At 50.0% G+C, this 20,048-nt stretch overlaps 1 protein-coding gene across 1 annotated transcript in view; it reads right to left on the bottom strand.

Annotated features, from left to right (window-relative positions):
- The window catches only part of LOC100542855 (receptor-type tyrosine-protein phosphatase F), a 98,172-nt gene that overhangs the window by 39,442 nt on the left and 38,682 nt on the right, over window positions 1-20,048 (bottom strand). Inside the window, exons 7-12 of the mRNA XM_031554934.1 lie at window positions 19,101-19,245; window positions 13,886-14,191; window positions 11,081-11,274; window positions 5,380-5,406; window positions 3,153-3,270; window positions 330-908 (exon numbers count right to left, since the gene is read on the bottom strand). Of these exons, the coding sequence (XP_031410794.1) occupies window positions 330-908; window positions 3,153-3,270; window positions 5,380-5,406; window positions 11,081-11,274; window positions 13,886-14,191; window positions 19,101-19,245 (1,369 nt within the window). The remainder of the gene's footprint in view (window positions 1-329; window positions 909-3,152; window positions 3,271-5,379; window positions 5,407-11,080; window positions 11,275-13,885; window positions 14,192-19,100; window positions 19,246-20,048) is intronic.

Here is a 20,048-nt window from a genome sequence, read left to right as displayed (position 1 = left end):
GCAGTGGTGCTCAGGCACTGGATCTGCAGATGATCCTACTCAGCTGTCTGCTCTAGTTCAAGCAAGAACCTTTCATGTACAGATAAAAGAGCAAAGTGTGCCTGTGGAGCAACGAAAGCAATTAAGCTACCACCAATACCCCCCTCGCCCCCCTCAAACGACAACTTTAAGGAATCCTTCCTTGAGCCTCCCCTTGCGGAACCAGTTTTACATTAGGGAGCCACACAGTACCTGATCTCATTAGACAGAGCCAAGGGAAGTGAACCGAAGCAAAGGTCCCTGTCCTGGAGCCAGAGTTTGATGTTAGGGCTTGTTAGAAGGCCGCTTACCTTGCTCAACGGGCATGGTCCGAGACTGGATGCTGGGGCTGAGCGGCCCAACCCCCTTATTGGTGCGGGCCCTCACTTTGATGTCGTAAGTGGTATCAGGCTTCAAATTCGTCAAAGTGATACTTGTGTCCTTGGTGATGTTAACCAGGTCCTGCTGGCTATTTATGTCTCTGTATACCACTGTGTAGTTGACAATCTTGCCATTTCTTTCTGCCAAGACTGGGGGGTCCCATGCAACCTCTGTAGTGGAAGTGGTGAGACCCACCACGCGCAGGTTCTGTGGGAAGCCACTCGGCACGTCTTCTGCGGTAGTGATCTCCTTCTCAAACTCTTCTCCTGGACCAGCTCTGTTCTTGGCAGACAGTTTGAAGAGGTACGTGGCCCCCTTGTGCAGGTTGGTCACAGTGTAGTGATGGTCTCTCTTCCCGAAGTCTATCGTGTTCATCTTTTCCTCATCAAGACGTCTGTACTGCAGCCGGTAACCCAGCAGCTCCCCTACCATCTCCTTGGGTGGGTGCCACTGGATGAGGGCTGTGTTCATGGCTGTCGTGCTAATCATCATGGTGGGCTTCCCCGGGACTGCAACATAAACACACAATGACCATCTGTAGCCTGGGAGGAGGGAGAGGAAGGACAGCTTCCGTGCTGCTCAGTCCGTGAGGATTGAGGAAAGTGGGAAAGTTCAGACAACAGGGTGAAGAGGACGACAGACAATTCACATGGATAGAGGCAGAACGACCCTAATCCAGTGGTGAGGGAAGCTGGAGCCAGACAGCTCTTGGCTGCCATTTTCCCATGTGCCGCCATCTAAACAGGCAATAAATCCAGCCACATCCAGCCCCAAAATTCATCCCCTTTTACAGGAAAGGTGTAAGGTACCTCAAAGCTTCCCATTTATCTCAGTGAAGAGCTGAATCCCGTCCTCCTAATCAGTGGTCTTCATACTCTCCAGCTAGTGCCCAGCACCAGGCCACGTGGCCCCAGTGCAGTTTGACACCAGCCACACAGAAGCCCGAGTCCAGCACCCTCGTCTGTCTGGAGGCAGACTAATTTCATCCTGAAACCTTGCAGTTTTACCATCTGCAGTGGCAGCAAGCGGAGCTGGGCGGGCTGTTTACCATCAGAATGCGTTTTGCTTTAGCTGATGAACAGAGTCATGATGCCAGTGTCGATGTGAGAGGTGAACACAAGCGTTCCATGGGACTTTTGATTATGCTGAGCAAGTCAAGGGGTGTTGCCGTCACGGGTTAGGAACTGATGGCTTTAGACTGATGGTTTAATACTTTGATCTCCTTCAGTTTAAAAAAGGATGCGTCTTCATATCAGCTCAGATTTGTAAACAAATGAACTGATAGGGAAGATACTCAGAGTCATAGGGATGGGGCCACTGATATGGAAATGAAAATGGGATTGTAGCCAAACCTAGCTTAATACTCGTGTACTGCTTTGAAATGTCTGAGCCCACAGGTGAGCACAAGAGAAACGTGTATTTGACAGAATTATGCCCCAATTTTGCCATGAGAGGGCGATACCAACACTCCCCTATGAGGTCAAGCCTGCAGACGAGCCAGTGCAAAGGCAGCTATGGGAGTGTTTTTGTAGGTATTTAAGACACAGAATTAAATTTCCATGCCAGTGCCATCCTCCTTGTACTTGTAATACAACATCTAACAGCAGCTAGTATTATGGGACACATAATTTTTGAAGTTGATTCAAAATATTAACTTTAAATGTGCATTATAACGTGGGAAGACTCACTGTGGTTTACAGTGCAACACTGGGATGTTTAGGAAGCTTTCCTGTTCATAGGACAGCTGTAGCAATTTGATGTACAGAGCTTACACCATGGTGAGGCACGAGGGAGACAGCATTTGAGACTGTGACAGTGGAAACTACCTCTGGAGCTCCCCATATGCAGCGCAGAGGAGATAGCAAGCTGTTCCTGTTTAAAAGCACCAGGAACAAATGCTCTCAGTTTGTACAAGCTGCATTCCCATAATAACGAGTGGTAAATACCGTTCCTGTAGCTGGCGTGAAAAGCAGCAGGATTATCTTTTGAAGGACAGGTCTAATGAGTGGAAAATCGAGGACAAAACAATGACAACTAGCTGATGCCACTGCCAAAGGCAAGCTTGATCGCATCCGGAGGAAAGCACCTGATGAACGCCGGGGTGCCCCAGCTCCTGGCACTAGGCACAGGGTACAAGTCTGCTGAGAGAGCAGAATGAACTGGCTGGGATCACCAGACCTAGTAGTTGTGTCCGCAGCACTCCTACAGCAGTATTTGTTGCATTCCAGGTTTTATCGTGGCTCTAGGAGCAGGTTGGCTGAGATATGTAAGCCAGGGAAGGCGGTGGTAGCAAAGGCCAGGGGGAACTGAGAAGCACCTGAGGGCCCACCGCGCCAGCAGCCATCCTAGGCAGCACTGCAGTCACCATAGGAAGCAAGAAATGGCACTCGCCTACCCCTGCTGCACCAGGGGACAAAATGAGGGCAGGTTGCGACTCCAAAGCTGAGGGAGGGCCTGGACTTTTAGGCTTCCTCTTCCCAGGTCTCTGGACTACGCAGAGGAGCTCAGGCCCACGAGTTTCATGGCTCTCTTGTGGGCTCTGGCAGTGTCCGTCTGTTTGCTGCACTTTGCTCGGGTGATCCAATGGCAAAGCCTGTAGGAAGGGCTGCAGATCACAAGAGCATGTACCTCTGTGGCATCTCCAGCCCTCTCGCTTCCTCCTGCACAGGTGCCTCGCCCGTACTCCCGGGGCACCTCTTGGGAGGCTCCACCACCACCCCTGCGTGGCTGCAGTCTCCGCTCCCCACGCTCACCTGCCCCTGTGGTGGTGATGACCTTGGGCTTGCTGCGGGCACCATCTCCCTTGGTTGTGTAGGCAGCGACCGTGACAGAGTAGGTGGTTTCCGGCAGCAGGCCTCCAATGACCGTCTCCTGGGAGCGCATCCACGAGGCAGAGAAGAGGCAAATGAGAAGAGCAAACACCCGTTACCAGAGTGAGCAAGTGGAGGGCACGGGGATCAGCATCTCCAACAGCAACACACCAACACACTTGCTGGCACACACTCGTGCATTGCACCCAAGCACACACGTCTCGCCTCGCTGCCCCATGGAGCCAGCAAATGGTAACTGCCACCGCTCCAGCACCGAGCTGCCTCACCTCACCCCTAGCTCTTGGCACTCCTGGGGACCCACCAGAACCTGTGGGCCAGCACAGGGGGAAAGGGAACAGCTGTAACCCTGACACAGTAAGCCTGAGAGTAAGAGGGCTGTGGAGCTGTGAACCAGAGCAGAAGCCAGATCATCCAGCTGCGGAAACCTCCTGGGGGCTCACGTGGGGGTTTTTAAGGTTGTCTCTGGCAGCAGCACAGCCTGGGGCAGGAGCACCTGCAGTGTGCAGCATCGTGCTCGCCCTCCCTGCCAGGCATGGCGCAGCACGATGGGTATGGATAGGGTCAGCACCAGGCACTGGCAAGACCCGGAGGGAAAACCCTGCACTGTGGGAGGTCTGGGAGCAGGCAGTGTGCTAGCACCCCTGCATGCCCAGATTTCCTTTGGGCAGGAGGAGGGCACGGCTCCACGCTTCTATTTGAGATCAAAGTACAAACATCGCTCCTCCCTCCTGGCCTCCAGTGGTAATGTGACTTGTGCCAAGCCCTGTTGGCCAGGCCTGCTCAGCTCTCAGAGCAGCTCTCAGTGACCCAAGGCAGCTAGTCCTGAACAGCGTTCAGCTACAGGTACTATGAAGGGGATCGGGACCATCAGCACTAATAACTCGCCAAGTCATTGGAAGGGGCTGGGAAGCTTTTCAGTGAGAGGCAGGCTCAGGGTTCGTGATTTATCCTTTCAGATGATAAGAGCAGAGATGGGCTGAGCTCCACTGGCTGAGGAGAGGCAGCTCAGGCACTCTTAGGGGCTGCTCCAGGCTCTGATCTTTGTCCATAATACCTGCGGTGCCTCTCGGAGCAGAGCCAGTCTCTCATCACTCCCTGCCAGTAACACCCACACTATGAAAGCTGCTGATTTCCAGTCGGTGCTGCTGGTTCAGGTTACCTGCCCAGGCTTACTCATCAATATCACCCTGTTACCATCGCAGAACCAGCCAGCCCAGAGAAAAATCAACGAGCACCAACAAGAACCCCGCCAAAATCACCGTGTGAACCAGAGTCCCATCCCAACTCTGCCCCTGCAGCAGTGTGTGCGTGCGGGTGAGTGGACGCGCAGTCCGATCGGTGCCAATGGACCCGCAGGGAAGCACTCACACAAAACCTGCAGACTCTGAACATCCCAAGAGAATTCACTCCTCCCAGATCCATGCAAAGAGAAATTCTCACGCAAAAGCATGCCACCGGGAGTAAAGCAAGCGAGCCGGGGAGGAGGGGAGAGAGAGGAGGGATGGATGAAAGAAAGTCTGATTGCATAATGTAAACACAGTGCTGGCATGACAAAGCCACTCCTCCATATAAAGCAGGAGGAGAAATGCTTTGTGCCGGAGAAGCTCACAGTAGGGCACGTAATTGAATTGCTGACTCTAAAAAGGTCATTTTCGAGTTTGTTCCTCCAATTTGATATTTCAAAATTATATGGAAAAAATTGAATTTAACTGTTTAAATGTGATTGTTTTCTTATTACTATGTGTGTTTCAGCCAAAGGTCATGGTTGAGAGTGTAGGTTATTTTTCATGACTACAATCAATGTGGTTTAAAGATTATATATCTAATTTGACTGTATAACTCGGTGGGCCAACTACTGCAGAAAGTAGGATGCACCTCCTGAGTCAATCACTTGAGCCTGCCTAAAACTGCACTACAACAAGCTGGAAATACAGATTATAGGAAATGTCAATTGCTTTTCTACATTTAGTAGCAATCTAAATGCCAATTTTCTCTGGATTTGCTGCTTGCGGAAGGTTTCACAATGTAACTCTCCAGCCTCATTAAGGGAGTGAAAAGGATGTTTTGACAGCACTGTGTCTACAAAATTCACAAATCGATTTTCCAAACCCCTCTTTTCCAACCTGGAATACACACAAGTGGTACTTACATGGTCGACGGAGTCCTCAGCTCTCCACTGACGGAGGAGAAAGGAAGGAGGAGAGAAAAATGGAGACACAGAGTTTTAAGGGGCAACGTGTAGGAAGGGGATGACAATGACAACAGCAGGGGTTAGCAGGACTGGGTGGGGGGACTAGAACACTTACATACAGAGGGTCACTTGCCACAGGCTGTGCCAAGGGAAGAAATGGGACAACGCCATTCTCTACATGCTGCTAGCCTGAGCAGGAGGTCTGTGCTCACTCACACAAAGTGGGCCAAAGGACTTTCTTCCCACGCAGACGGAAAGGTCACCGCTTCCTAACTTTGCCATCTTCTCCCTTTCTGGCTCTGTTTACACTTTTCTACCTCTTCCACAAGGAGGAGCAAGAAGGGATGAGGCTCTGGGAATCAGTGATGTCCCGCAAATGACAGCATTCACAACACAGTTTTGTGGCCTGATCTCCAGGTTCTAGTGATCTAGTGTTCTAGTGATTCTGCAGCCATCATCTCTTGTTGAGAATTAAAGACTTCATACGCAGAGCCCAGTGGGGACTTCTGCAGAGAAGCACCAAAACGATATTTACAGATCTCTTTTCTGTAACAATCGCAAGAAAGTGCTTTGAGGACTTCAGAAAACTGCGGAGTGCCTTCTCTTGGAAACACAGTGAGGCCAAGATCCTATTCAGAGCTCCACACTAAGCTGTTCCTCTCCAACATGCTGCATGGCTTGGAGCAAGGGTAGATGTGGTGTCTATACCAAGGAAACAGCTCCTCATTCCAAACTACACAACACCAAGGCAGCAAACACTCACTTGGCAAGAGCAGCCCTGCAGGCAACACTTCTACAGAAAACATTTTGCAATAAAAGATCACAAAGGATCGCAGCCATGGCAGCTCAATTACGGCTCTGGAGAGAGACTATGCAGGTTTCTGACGGGATTTGGGGTTATACGGCATCATAACTGTCAGGCATACCAGCAGCACGGTTCTCTGTGGTTGATGCACCAAAGGAAGGTTTGCAGAGATCACAGAGTGCTCTCTCAGCCAAGGTGAAACGTTACACCTCAGGTTACTAAATCTGCCTGGAGGAAGCGTGGGTCGATGGGTTCAAGCACAGAGATGAAAGTGGAAGGTAGGTATTACTGCTCCTGACTCACAGCGTGAGCCATGGTGAGACTTATGCTGAGCCTGAGTCGCCAGCTGTGAAATGGCTCTCAGAGCCTGCCTTCCTCAGGACACCAGGATGCCCAGCTAATGCTGCTGAAGTGCCTGGGAACCTGCTGGTGCTGCAGAAGCCCTAAATGTTATTAAAGCTACAAGCTGCCTTTTGTACTCAGGCTATTTAAGGTGGTTTTCACAGGCTGGAGCTTATCGCAGTGGTAGAGAACTCTATCAGCAGTAAAATACATGGCATACCTTCCAAATATTTGCCGTTATGTTCTCTAAATTCAGAAAGCAGCAGCTATGTGAGAAAGGTTCTTTAACAATTTTATTATAGTTTACTTATTTGATGCCATGAGACTGCAGCAGACCCATCCTCCTAAAGCAGCTTAGAATTTAATTTCAGCAAAGAGGTCAAGTTGTCCCTAAAGAACTCCTATCATACCAAGGCCATGACTAGCTATTGCTGTCCCTAAAGATCTTCTCTCCACACGCAGCTTGATGTTATTTCCACTGTTGCATGCTCCCCTGATCCCAAGTCATCGCTGCTGATATCCTACCTTCCACCACGGCCAACAGCCACACACTCTGCCCTGACCGAGTTCTGCTGCAGGAAGGATGTGAAGCTGGCAGCTCTTTCTCCCAGAAGTCACTCCAACACTGTGCTCCTGATAGATGGGGGCCTTGAGGGTGACAGCACCCCATGCTGTTCCAGGGCTGTCTGTGTGCAGCTGCAGGAGCAGCAGCTGATACTCCGCTGCAACAAACAGCAAGGCTACTGCATCTTGCAGCCTTTCTCACCACAGCAGGGAGCTTATCATCCAGGAGGATTTTAGACCAAATGTTTAATGTTCAGACTCTGTTTGCTCTTATGTTTTCAGTGGACTTTAATCTTGTATCAGATCAGAGTGCAAAGAAACGCCTTGAGATCTGTGTTGGATGAGTAACAGTGAAAATCCAGGTCTGCATAAATACCCTGGTATAAATTCAATTTCATTATGAAAATATCACCCGTGGATCAAAACATTTCCTTCCTATCCTAGCTTGATTGCTTTTTAAGTGTGTAAGGTTGGTCAGCAAGACAAACTGATCTGAAAGGCCCAGGGGCTGTCATAAAAAGAACTCAGACAGTGCTGCGTGCATGAGGCAGGATGGCTCAGGGAAGTGCTAAAGCTAACAGTCTGTATTTATAGCAGCTGCAGTGCCTTAACGTTTCATTTTACACTTCAGCACTGCACAGCGTAGTCGTGTCTCAGCAGGGAATAGCTATTTTCCCTGACCACAGCTCTTGCAAAAGACAGACTCAATCCCTCCTAAGTATCCCAAACTATCAGAAGCAGATATTGGAGTTTTCCTGCAGATCCTGCTCTCTGCTTCAGTGACAGTGGTGCGACAGTGAAACTCCAGATGCAAGCTCAGGGTGCTCAGACTGTTGGATGTGCAGGGGCCTGACAGCTCCAGAACTTCTCCTTTACCAAAATGCCTCCCAGATCGTGCCTTTCTTTCATCATGAAGCACGCTACATCTCACCAACACACCAGACTCTTAACCTAGGTGAGCACAGGCAGGAGTTGTTCAGTGCAGATCTAGATAAGAATCCCAGACTATCACCCAGCAATAGAAGGCAGCTGTAAATTCTTCTGCTACACCTGGGTTGGACACTGTCCATCTCCTCTGATCTCATTCCAGCAGCTCGAAGCGTTCACCATTACTTCTTGCTCCTCTTCTGATGGGACATGCACTGGGGCTGCCTGCTGGATGGAGAGGTGCCACCTGCCAACACCACTGAATCTCTCTGTGGGCCTGCAACCGTTCATGCGGGCAGCACACCTCTCCCCTGCTATGGCTCTTTGCAGAGCAGGAGGAGGAAGTGTCAGGAGCCCCTTATCCACACATTATGACCTGAAGCTGTATCCAGCCAACTCCCAGCAGCAGAAGCATTGGTAAAGCTCTATGGCCAGGTCTGGGTCTGCAAAAGGCTGTAAGCAGTGAGGTGAGCATGCACTCTGCATCCCCTAACATCTCCTACGTGCTCAGAGCTCCAGATTCATCCCTGCCACTGCTCAGTGCTGCACTCTGCAGGCACACGAGTCTGGCAGTTGGGAAGGAATGGAAGGGATTGAGCCATCTGCTTGTGTGGACTTGCTGGAGCTGCTAGGGGATTGGAGACGAAGGAAAGATAGTGGGTCCCTCCCCTCCCCTGTGGAACCTAACTCCTGAGTCCCACGGCCTTGCTATCCTTCAATCCCTCAAGCCAGTAAGGATTTGTATAAGCAAGGCAGGGTTCAGCCAAGACCTCAGACTGCCCTTATTCCTTTCAAACGTGGTCTTGGGGCTGGGATGACTGCATACAGAGTTCAGACTAGAAGGCACAGAGAATTCTGGAAGAGGTAATCAGTCACAGGTATGACCACAGGGAGAAGGGAGAAGCCTCAGCTCCATTACAGGACCTTCCTAACAACAGATTTTTCTCCCTTAGGCAGGAGGCTGCAAAATAACATGTGATCTCTCCAGCACCAGGGCCCCTATTTCACTGCTGATGGTTCAGTCCTTTCCGCTCAAATGGTTTTGAAAACTGAGAATTTGTATTATCTGCATAGCTAACATCTCCTTTCCTTTTCTTCTTCCTTTCATCTTCGTTTACTCTCTCTGTGTTTCTCGTCTTCAATCAGCAAAAGTCATGAGCCAGCTTTAATGCCAGTGTCTTCATACCATCTGCAGGAAACAGATTACGTGGTACATACCTACTCAAAATCAGCAGACAGCCTGTCTGGGCAGGAGGAGCGGTTCTGCCTACGTGTCCAAAGAATTTCTGTCCTGCACCCACATTTGGAATTGGTTTAATTCTCTCTTTGTGCATCAGTTTACATTTCATGAATGTTTATGAGTCCTCAACAGGACTCCATCTACGTCCTGTGACCTTCCAGGACAAGTGTACCAGTGAATCTGTGTTTCGCTCCACTGAAATAACTCTTCCCAGGCTACCTGTTAAGGTTTGATCTGGCTGTTAGCAAAGATACACACTGCTGTACTGAAAGACTGCGGCTCTCGCAGGGTTCTTCCGCTTCTGGAGCAGATGCACTGCACAGGTCATGCCTGGCTTTTCACTCTACTGGCAGATATCTCTTCTGCCAAGTCAGTGAAACCTCCTTCCTGCAGGATCGCTGTTAGTTTGTCCTAAGGGTGACATGACTTCTTCATTGCAGTCACTTCTGTGCAACTATCTTCTGCTCAGGAATTTTAGCAGATGAACACAGCATGATAGACTCTGGGAAAAAATACTGCAGCCAACAAGGACTTTCCCACATAAATTCACCAAATATCAAAGACTGGTAATTGGTTTGACAGGCCAGGAAACTTTAAGCAGCTTGCCACCTTGATGATAACTGCACGCATTCAAAGCTATGCAAAATCCAGCACTCCTTGGAAAGTTTCTGGCTCTGGTACTCTCATTCCTGAATGTTGGCATGAGGTTCCTTCCTCTCTCAGAAATGTATGAGTAAGGAATGAAAGCAGAACCGGCTGGGCAAGAAGAAAATATTTGAAAACACCAACAAGAACAATACTGCCAGCTTTACCCACCTACACTTGAGACTAACCCATTAACTCCAAACTCCAGCTGAACAACACAGCATCAATTGTTCAAACAACATGGAAGATTATATCCTCCTGGAACCAAGAAGGGCAACAAGTAGCTTTTCTAATGATTAAAATAAAGCAACATCTGAAACAAACAAAGATGTGTCCCAGATAACACCGTGAAGACCCTCGCAGCATCTTCTCTTTAAAGTTTTCCTCCTATTATTACAGAGTTTTATCCTTCAGAATATGAATGGGGAGGAAAGCTGCCTCTGTGCACCATGCTCCCCACTGACAAACGTATAAATGATTCACAGCTGCGTTCAGGAGACAGATCAATTAATCGTTGCAGCTCTCCAGTATTTATATTGGGCATCATTCAAGCAAGCCAGCTCAGAATTGATTACTCGTCGCTTCCAACAGCAGCAGATCCTGTACTTCATTTATATGATTATCTTTGTTGAGAACAGCACGGGTCATCCAGGATGAAGGACCCTTGCTGCAAAGAAGAGTTGTGCTTCATCGCAGGGCACTGACAACTTCCCTGACCACTGGGAAGAGGCAGAGCAGCTTATTGGGCTGTACAGAGCCCAAAACCACATCTGGAGAACCGAGTGGGAACAAGGCCTTGGCTCACAGCTTGATGAAGTATACAAAGTCCCTGCCTTGCACAAGCAGAAGGGAAGGGAGGCTCTGCTGAGTGAGCACAGGATGAGGCAGGCAGAGAGAGGTATGTGTGGGAGAAGGGGTAAGAGAGGAACATCACCCGATACAACATCTCTCCTACAGCAATTCTTTCCCAATTAGCTTTTTACCAGTTACAGCTTATGGATAAACCGTTTGCCCTGCTTGGGCAGGACCGTGTCCCATGCTCCATATTTGCCAAGCAATGCTTGGGCCTGGCCAGCCCAGCCCTCTGCGGAGAGGGAAGGTGCCATGCCCGCCAGCCCGCTGTCCCCATGTTGTACCTGTGCTTCCGACAGCATGACATCCTTGATGACGGGCTGCCCGCGGGGCTCGTTGTTTTCCAGCTTCACATAGGTCACCTGGTAGCCCCGGATCTGCCCGTGCTGCTTGTTGGAGATGGGCAGTTTCCAGCTCACCCGGATGGCTGTAGAATTCACGGACTCCACCTCCACTTTTCGTGGTGGGGCACTGGGCACTGTAACACACACAGGACGGACACTTAGTGGGTGCACACTGACACCTCTTCTACTATTGCTACCTTCCTTCCATCTCACTGCAGGGATGGCTGTGCCTCCGCAAGTCCCCTGCACCAGCCCAGGAGACTGTACTGCATTTCACCATGTGACACAACCCCAACCTAACATCCCAACACTTCTGCTGCTCCCAGTGGAAGAAAGCAGAGCTGTGATATGCAGGAGCACCCAATAGGAGCAGCCATACGGGATCAGCCCCATCTGTCCCTCTCTTGTCTCCAGCAGTGGGCAGAAGCAAAGCAGAATATAACAGAACATGGCAGCTCAGGGTACCCTAGGCAGAGGTGGGGATTCTGAAGCTCTCCCTGCACACTGCCTGTCACTGCGAGACTCCTTGCAGACCCCCCTGCATGCTCCCACCGTATCCCAGGCTGCACAGTTGGGTGCTGCCCTGTGGGGTCCCAGCACTGCCACCAGCTTGAGCACATGTGCTCCTCCCCTGCAACAGCAAGAGGTTAATGAGGGGGAAAAGCACCATCCTGAAACAATAAGCCAGAGCTCACAGACAGCGTTCACTGAACTCAGTCAGATAAAGGGGCCTGTGGGGACTGTGACAGCTCTAGGGACTGTATTTCATGCACGGCTAGCTGAATGCTTTTTGATAATAAAATGAAAAATTACACTGCCCAGAAAATATCAATTTTCTTGGAAGGTGAGGCCCGTTTAAAAATGTATTTATACTGTATTTACCATTTGGAAAAATTACCTCCTTATTACTTTTTGCTCTTGCATTGACTGTGACAAAAATGTCAATGCTAAAAAATTAGCCTCTTGGTTGCTCCTGGAAAGCTCCTTCCATCTGAAGCAGCTAGGGGCGGAGGTGCAGAGCACACCCACAGAGGGACCTGGGCTCAGATCTTTCTACCCTCCACTGCCTAGGAAAATCCAGGGGTTTGGAACCCCCCTATGCCCCAATTCTCTGCACAGTAAGGAATAATCAGTATTAGATAATTAGGGATGGATAGCTGACAAGCAGACATAATGAACATTGCTATTTCGATCAACTAGATGGGGAAGAAACAGCTACCCAGCAGGTAAGCACAGTTTTTAAGCCGTAGGGCAATTCATTATTTTCCCCAGATGTCCTTCTTAATTGTACATAATTAAATAAAATACAGAAAGGAGGAATGGGGCATTTTAGTGTGATGAGGCCAGCTCAAGGTATGGGAACGGAGTGGGCTGTGCATGAAGGGTAACCACCTTCTGGCTGGAGCAGCCCACGCTGTAATCTGACTCAGAGCAGTGACCGGGAACAAGCCATGGGGCTTTCCTGTCCTAGCAAGGCATCTGCCCCCACACACAGCTGGGAGCCCAAGCAAACAGCATGATCCTCCCTGAGAACCACAGACAAGCTGTGTGCCAAGCTCTGCTGGCAGAAGGCAGTTGGCCTTGGCAGGACACAGCACAGGGACGTTGTGGGGCACGAAAAGAAGTGAGTGTGAGCAGCAGTGTTTCGAGGAATACTCACTGAGAGGGGAAGTTACTCTGTTCTGGGAGGTACATGCTGCATCCCACATCCAAGAGGGAAAGTTCAATTTGTTTTCAGCATTTCTCATTCATTCATGGCTATCTACTGAGCATCAGCATGTCGGAGGGATATGAAATCACTCCTGACAGCTGAGCCGCAACGTCCAACCATGGTGTCCGAAAACGAACCGAGGAAGCTTGCTGCGACATTTCTGGGGTAGCAGCTTCCCCTGGGCTACAAGTCTGCAGGAGGAGAACTGAAGCAAACAATACAGCAGCAGGAGACACACAGATGTGTTTGCCAGCCCAGGAATGCAGTCAGCGAGCATTTCCAGACACCACCTCCAGAGCCACAGAGACGTGGGGGACAGTGGTAGCCCATTTAGGGAAACTGTAGCGTGCCTGGTTCCAATCTGTTACACTGACTGGGCAAGGCAGAGATCACCCTTTCTTTGCCCGGATGCTGCATCTCTTTTCTCCTCCCATTTAATCTGCAGCTTCTGGGGTCAGCATGAAGCCATGGAAGTTCCTACTGTCATCCTGAGCTCTGGCACTTTCAAAGGAAATGGCTTAAGTCGTGATGACATAACTGACAGCCTTGCTAATACAAAGCAATTTCTCTTTAAAGCTGTCGTATCCAGTAAAGTGTTCTGTACATGCAATATTCTGGCTCTTGAGTGGAAGAGCAGATTTATATAAGCTGTGGCTTGCCTGGAAGCCGGGGCGGGAAGCAGCTTTCCTGAGATATCTACAAGTTTCAAATGGATTTCATTTCCCCCTTTTAGTGTGCTGGATTTCAGGTCAACAAGCAACCTTTAAGTCTCACTGATCTCACAACGCAAGAGCAGCCTCTGGCTGGGAGAACCCACGCTACAGAAAAAGGAAGCCACCACCATAACACTCTAGGAAGCCAAACACACAAAGCACTGTAACGCCTGGAGATGCTGCCTGGAGCTCCCAGCAGCCATCAGCCCTGTTTGAGGAAGCACATCCCCCTCTGCCTCTCCCCTCTTTGCGAGCTACTCATCTAGGGGAGCACCAGTTACCCCAAGGTGGTAGCTGAAGGAGCTGTCGGGTAACACCTACCATCCTCATCAGTGCGCACGTGCACGGGGATGCTCTCCGGTCCTGGCCCCACATCGGTGTGAGCCCTTACCCACACCTTGTACTCGGTCCATTTCTCCAGGTCCTTGATCTCCCAGCTGGAGTGCTCCCGTCCAATGCCATCCACCACATGCTTGGTGCTGTCATCTCCTTCCACTGCCTGGTACGCAATGGAGTACTGGGTGATGACCCCATTGCGGCTCTGGGCAGGCGGTGGCACCCAACTTACCCGGATGGTGGTGGAGCTGGTGCTTACACACTCGACTTCTTGGGGTGGGGCAGAAGGGGCTGGGGATAAATAAATGAAGGAAGTAGGGAGATGAAGGGAAATGAGTGGAAGGACAAACCAAAATGCACAGGGAACTGTTACCCAGCCAACTGAGCACTGGACATACACGTAGAAATGCAGCCAGTAGATTCCTGGACTACCACCTGCCTTTCTCTCAGATCATCAGAGATGGCACTAGGGGCAATTTGGATTTGAAAACCTGATGAGCAGCATGGAAACGGAAGGGCTCTTCTGCACCAGAAAGCACCTCCTCCCCATGCTGCTCTGGATGCTGACTTTACCAAGCACAAGTGACAATAAAGGAAGAGAGAGAGACTGATAAGGAGAATGAAGATGTTTTCAGTGAAGATCCAAAGCAGATGGAAACCAGAAGAGGTAGGAAGCTACAGAAGGCAAGAATGGCAGAAGGAGAAGCTCACACACCAGACTGCATAAAAGTCTGCTCCAGACAAGTGAAAGAAACAACAGAGGGCAGGGAAGGCAGGTGACTGAGGCTGGCTGGTCGTGTTCAGCTGTCAGTGGTGAGCAGCACCTTGCCCAAATGGAGCCAGGCACCATGTAGAAAACAAGGGATAGCATGGCTGGGCTGCTTTGTATGGGTGTTGTACCTGGGCCTGAGTGCTCCATGCCTGCCATGTTGGTCACCTGCCGCAGCAGCTTGCTGGCCTGTGCAGCTGTACAGGGGAAGGTAGGCAGGTCCTGTTTCCTCACAGGTGAAAAGCCACCTGCACTTTGAGATAATTTCTGAGCCCAAGCAGTGCTAACTGATCTCAGTGGGAGGAACGGGAACTGGGTGGTGGGTGCACCTCAGTCCTCTCCACACAGCACTGTTGGAAACAAGAGAGGGACTAGAAAAGGAGATAACAACTGACAGTAGTGGCAATTTTGCAACAGAACAATAGTTCTGTACTTGAATTTTTCTCACAAGGGCAGAAGCCTGGAGAATGGAGGGAGCCCCTCTGGCTGGGGAAGTGATGAGAGAGATGGGTGCACCCCTGGGTGCTTGCATGGGAAATGAGCCATAAGCAGAGGGCATGACACCACTACCAAAAAGCGTGCACAAACACTGTAAGGCTACAAAGCTGTCTGGCCAAGCAATAAGGGAGTACAGGCATCTCTACTTTGCCACAGTGGGTGATAGGCTCCTTCCAATACCTCACTGCACCCAGAAATCTATATATGCAGAAAGAGAGTGTGCCCATGCTTAAAGTCCTTTAAGCCACCTGTGCACCAGAGCTTGGCTCTTGGGGCCACAGGGACAGCCTACCTCCTCATGGGTGAACACAACCTGTGTCACCTCACACAGCAAGGGACCTCAGATAACTGGAACACCCAATGATTGTGCCTAGAGCGTGCCGGGCATAGGATGGAAGCAAACGAAGATCTGGGAAGGCTGAGGACAGCAGGACATCTCAATGCCACTGGTGACATCTGCTTGCTGGGAACACGGCCTGCGTGAGGCAGCTGCAGGCTACACATAACCCTCAGTGTCCACAACTGTGCTCAGGGAGCGGGATGCATCCCTGGTGCCTGGGAAGAGGAACACTGGAGGGAAAGCAGGCAGCAAAGAGATGGTGCCTGGGCAGAGCTGGGATCAGCTCAGAGGGAAGAGAAACTACAGCAATGTGTGGAAGCAAGCAACTGCCTCCATGAGGGAGGTAGAGCGGGAATGGCCTTCCCATCTGGTATACTAGAAGGGAGTAGAACGTGAATCCTCACACTTTTAGTTAATTGAGCAGAGAAGTAGCAAGAAAGTAGGAAGACACAGTCCTGAAGCAACAGCAAGAGTGAATTCAGGGAAAGACACAGATCCTGCTGGCATCCCTCAGAGGGGCAGTTGAGAAACAAGGAGCTTGGCAAGCCTATGCCACTGTTTGCACAGAGGCAAAGCCTTTCACTGCAGGCTTGCTCTGGCTTTGAGCCTCCGCAGCATGCTTCAGGATGCAGCAGTGAGCTCCTTTTCCAAAGACAGCTTTAGGTGGCAGCGTGGGCAGGTCAAATGTTGGCTGTTGACTGGGTAAGAGTCACACACATGATGTACAAGGCACAAACTCAGATTAACACTTAAAGAAAGCAAAATAAAACTTGGTAACACAAGCAGGATCAACTTAAACTGCACAGGGAGTGAAAATGTCCAACCCAGGGTCAGTAAAGAGCAGACTGGGCAGCCAGCACACACACACACACGCACCATGCAAACAGCTGCTTTCTCTCAGCTGCTCCAACCGGCCTCCCCCACTGGCCCACAGCAGCTCCATGCGCCCACCCAGCCCACCTACTCCTCACACTAGGGAACAGGCAGCCTCAAGATCCACCTTCATATTTCAAGTGGGAACAGCATTTTAATGGTGAGGCCTGATGGGCACAGAGCTGACGTTCCTCTCCCACATCACGCTATTTGCCTGAGGCACTGCAGGCTCCTGGAAAACTTCCCCCCCTCCCTGTGTTCCTCAATCCCTCAGAGAAGCACTGCTTGTACTTTTTGCAGGGGCCCAGCAGCTAAGCAAGCAGCTTAGCAGGAAAGACAGCCCAGGAGCTGTCTGCTCGGGGTCTGAGGTCTGAGCTGTGCTGCTGGAAGGGTGCAGAGGGGCTCCGCATCCCTCTGGTCTTCCACAACAAGCTTCCCTGCTGTTCCTAAGCAGCAATGCCATGAGAAAAGCCCAGCAGCAACAATACAGACACCTTTCTGCAGCCCATTAGTGACTCATTAGCAATGATGTGCCTCCTGCCTGCCTTACCCGTGACTGGTTTGTCAGGGCCAGGAATAGAGCCTGAAGACAGGCTCTTTGGCTGCTCCTGCGGTTTGTGTCCCACCTGAACATGTCATCCTCTGAGATCTAACAGCTTTTCTCAGGGCAACCAGATGGAAGAGTGCAGGAAGGAGGCCAGTTCGTGGCTGGGAGCAACAGTCTTTCTAGATTAATATGTTTTAAATCCGTAGGGGACCAATCCAACCATGTAACACAAGGTGTTGTTAAGTGCAGATCAAAGAATTCCTGCCCAGTAGTCATGTGCCATGCACACAACTTCTGCTGAGCTAAAGCAAAGCCTTTTGAAAGATCTGTTTGACTTTGAGACCCTCAGAATGTAAAAATTCACTCTGCCCTTGGACTGCTCAGCCAGTGGTCTGCGAGTCTCACTGAGCAGCCCAGTAGTAACTGACAAGCAGTTTTCTTTTAAAAATAAAGAGTGCCATCAGAAATCTCCTCATGTAGGAGCCTGTAAGCCATGACCCACTCACTGTTTGGATAAACTGAACAACTCTTAGGGTCATCAATGTAAGGAGGGTTTCACTGGTAAACTCAAGTTATTCCTGTGGGTTTTGGCTAAATCTTTTCCAACCTGTCTCCACAACAGAACAGAAGAAGCAGTGAGCTACTGCTCCACTGGCCAGTGAGGTGACAACCTCAAGAAGAGACCACTGGGAGATCCCCTGTGAGCAGACAGCGCGTGGAGTAGTAAGTCATGGGAAGATGTCTGCTTTGTGGAGTTCATAAAGGAAAGGCTTCTCTTTCTTGGACTGTTGTGAGACTGAAGGACTCATTTACACACAGAGCTGTCTCCTATTAAGTGTGTTCAAGGATAAGAGCATCCACTGATGAAATTAAGTGGCACAAGAGTTGCTTTAGCCTTTGCCTACCAATACAAAAGCTATCTGAAATAGGTGCACAAATCCCCATACTCAGAACTTGTTCTCAGTGTTTAAGTAGCTATAACTGCTTGATCTGAACTGCTCTCCTTTTTCATACCTGTCTATCTTGCAGCACTGAGACACCATTAGCTCACTTAAGGGGGTGGAGGAAACCTTGCAACTGATATATTAATGAAGTTGAGTTTCCCTCAAAGAGAAGGTCGTTCCAATAGTGAGCAGAGCTGCTCTTCCCTGCCGGAGCTCCCTTTCTAATGGCCGTCTCAGGCTCACTGCTGCTGCGCATGCAGGCACCCTCCCTGCAGGGAAGGCTGTCTGCCTTTGCCAACTGCTCACCCCACATGGCTAGCAAATCCGACAGACGGTGAAAACGGAAATGTCTTTTTTCCCCTTTTTAATGCTCTTTGCATAATGGCAAGCCCAAAAATCGTTAGTGAAAACGAGCTTATCGCAGGGCCCTTTGATAGCCCTAATCTGCTTATGCACTGCACTTTGAGCTGCCAATCAGAGCAATGCGAACTCCAGCTCTGTGATCACATGGGGCAGAGAGAGGATGAAAGTGATATTGCCTGGGTCACTTCATTATCTAGCCTCCCTATTAAATCTGCTGCAGCTTGTTTTGGTTTCCCCTAGTGCTGCAGTCCCAGAAGCAGCAGTCTCATTTGCTCACACAAACCAGGCAGACAGCTACCTTCCCAAACAAAGTCCTCCAGCTGCCTGACAGCCACAGGCACATCTGGCCTCAAAGGATGCTTCACCTTGCTACTGAGTGTATGGACCACCATACTGAGTGCATGCAGAAGCAAGGCAGCTGGAATGAGGAGTGAAGGAGTGAAAAACCTATGGTCTGTAGACAGCCACATTTAGAGCCAGCCAAACACCCGTATGCTGCCTGTCCAGACAGCTTGCCTGCATGGTAGTAAATTCATAGAGATGCACAAGCCCACTCAAATCAATCTCTCCAAAGCAATTTCCCAGTCTGCTTCACTCCTCCATCAGTTTTTATGAATCTACCCTCAGGGAAAGACAGCATGATCAAAGGGACACAAAGGAAGAACTTACCACTTGGGTGCACCCCCTCTGCCAAAGAGCCCTGATCCAAAACTTCAGCTGACTTTCCCCAATAGACCCCTTAGCAATATATATGTCAGCATCCCTGCAGTCACGAAAGGGCAGAGGCACCGAGCTGCTCCACGCCCAGGTGATGAGAACTGGACTGCTTTTACTTTGTCTTCAGTACTGCAGCATGAGACACTTACTGGATTGGGCAGTTCTGGCTTCCACGGTTGGGGTGTAGACTCCTACCCCCAGCTCAGAGTGGGCACCCAGCCGGAACTTGTACAGTGTGTCTGGTTTGAGACCTTCCACAGCATATGAGGAAGTTGGGTCAAACTCCACCTTTTGCTGCAAAATGAAGAGAAAACACAGATTACTTGGTGTAGATGGAGAAGAAATAAAAGCTGATGCTCAGCTTCAGCACCAAGGAGATCAGCAGCCCCATCACCCATCCTGGCCCCCAAAAAGTCACAGCCATGCTACCTAACCTGCTGCAGTCCTGCAGGACTCCAAAGCATTGAGCTTTCTGGGTGATACACAAGGACTCTGCAGGAAGCAGATCTCTCCACTTGGCTACACTACTTAGAGTCTAGACTTCACTCAGTGCATGACATCTTTCTGGGAATGCTGTCTCTAACTACAGAGTTCAGACAGGGGGCACAGGACACTGGAATTTGTTTCTTTTCAACACACGGTGTCTGCCTGTGAAACAGAGTGAAGCCTTCATCTATGAGCACTCAGGACTTTCAATGAACCTCAACAGTGCTGACAAAAGGCTGGTTTTGCTGACATTTCACCCAGTGGGCAGTATTTCTTGTAGCTCTCCTGCCACTATAAATCCAAGAGAGTGGGAGAGGACCACAGGACACTAAGATACTGCCATGGAGCAGTTCGCACTGTGTTGTCCTGATGGCATTGCTAATTTTGATTTATGTAGAGCAGGACAGTAAATGTGGAAGTGCTCTCAACTCAATTTGCTCTTGAGATGCTCTGGAGAGTCCAGGAGCTACAGACAGATTTTGAAGGCCATTTCAGACCCACTTGGATGTCCCACTGGCCCACGTAAGCATTTAAAAACACCAACAGTACAGATACATCAAGGAGAGTCCAAGTGCATATTGAAGCTTCTCCTGTCCCAAGCTACTAGTGGT

Source organism: Meleagris gallopavo, chromosome 10 (assembly GCF_000146605.3).
Source record: "Meleagris gallopavo isolate NT-WF06-2002-E0010 breed Aviagen turkey brand Nicholas breeding stock chromosome 10, Turkey_5.1, whole genome shotgun sequence".
Lineage (NCBI taxonomy): Eukaryota > Metazoa > Chordata > Aves > Galliformes > Phasianidae > Meleagris > Meleagris gallopavo.
Note: the sequence above shows the minus strand (reverse complement) of the source record. Positions and strands in the feature narration are given on the sequence as shown.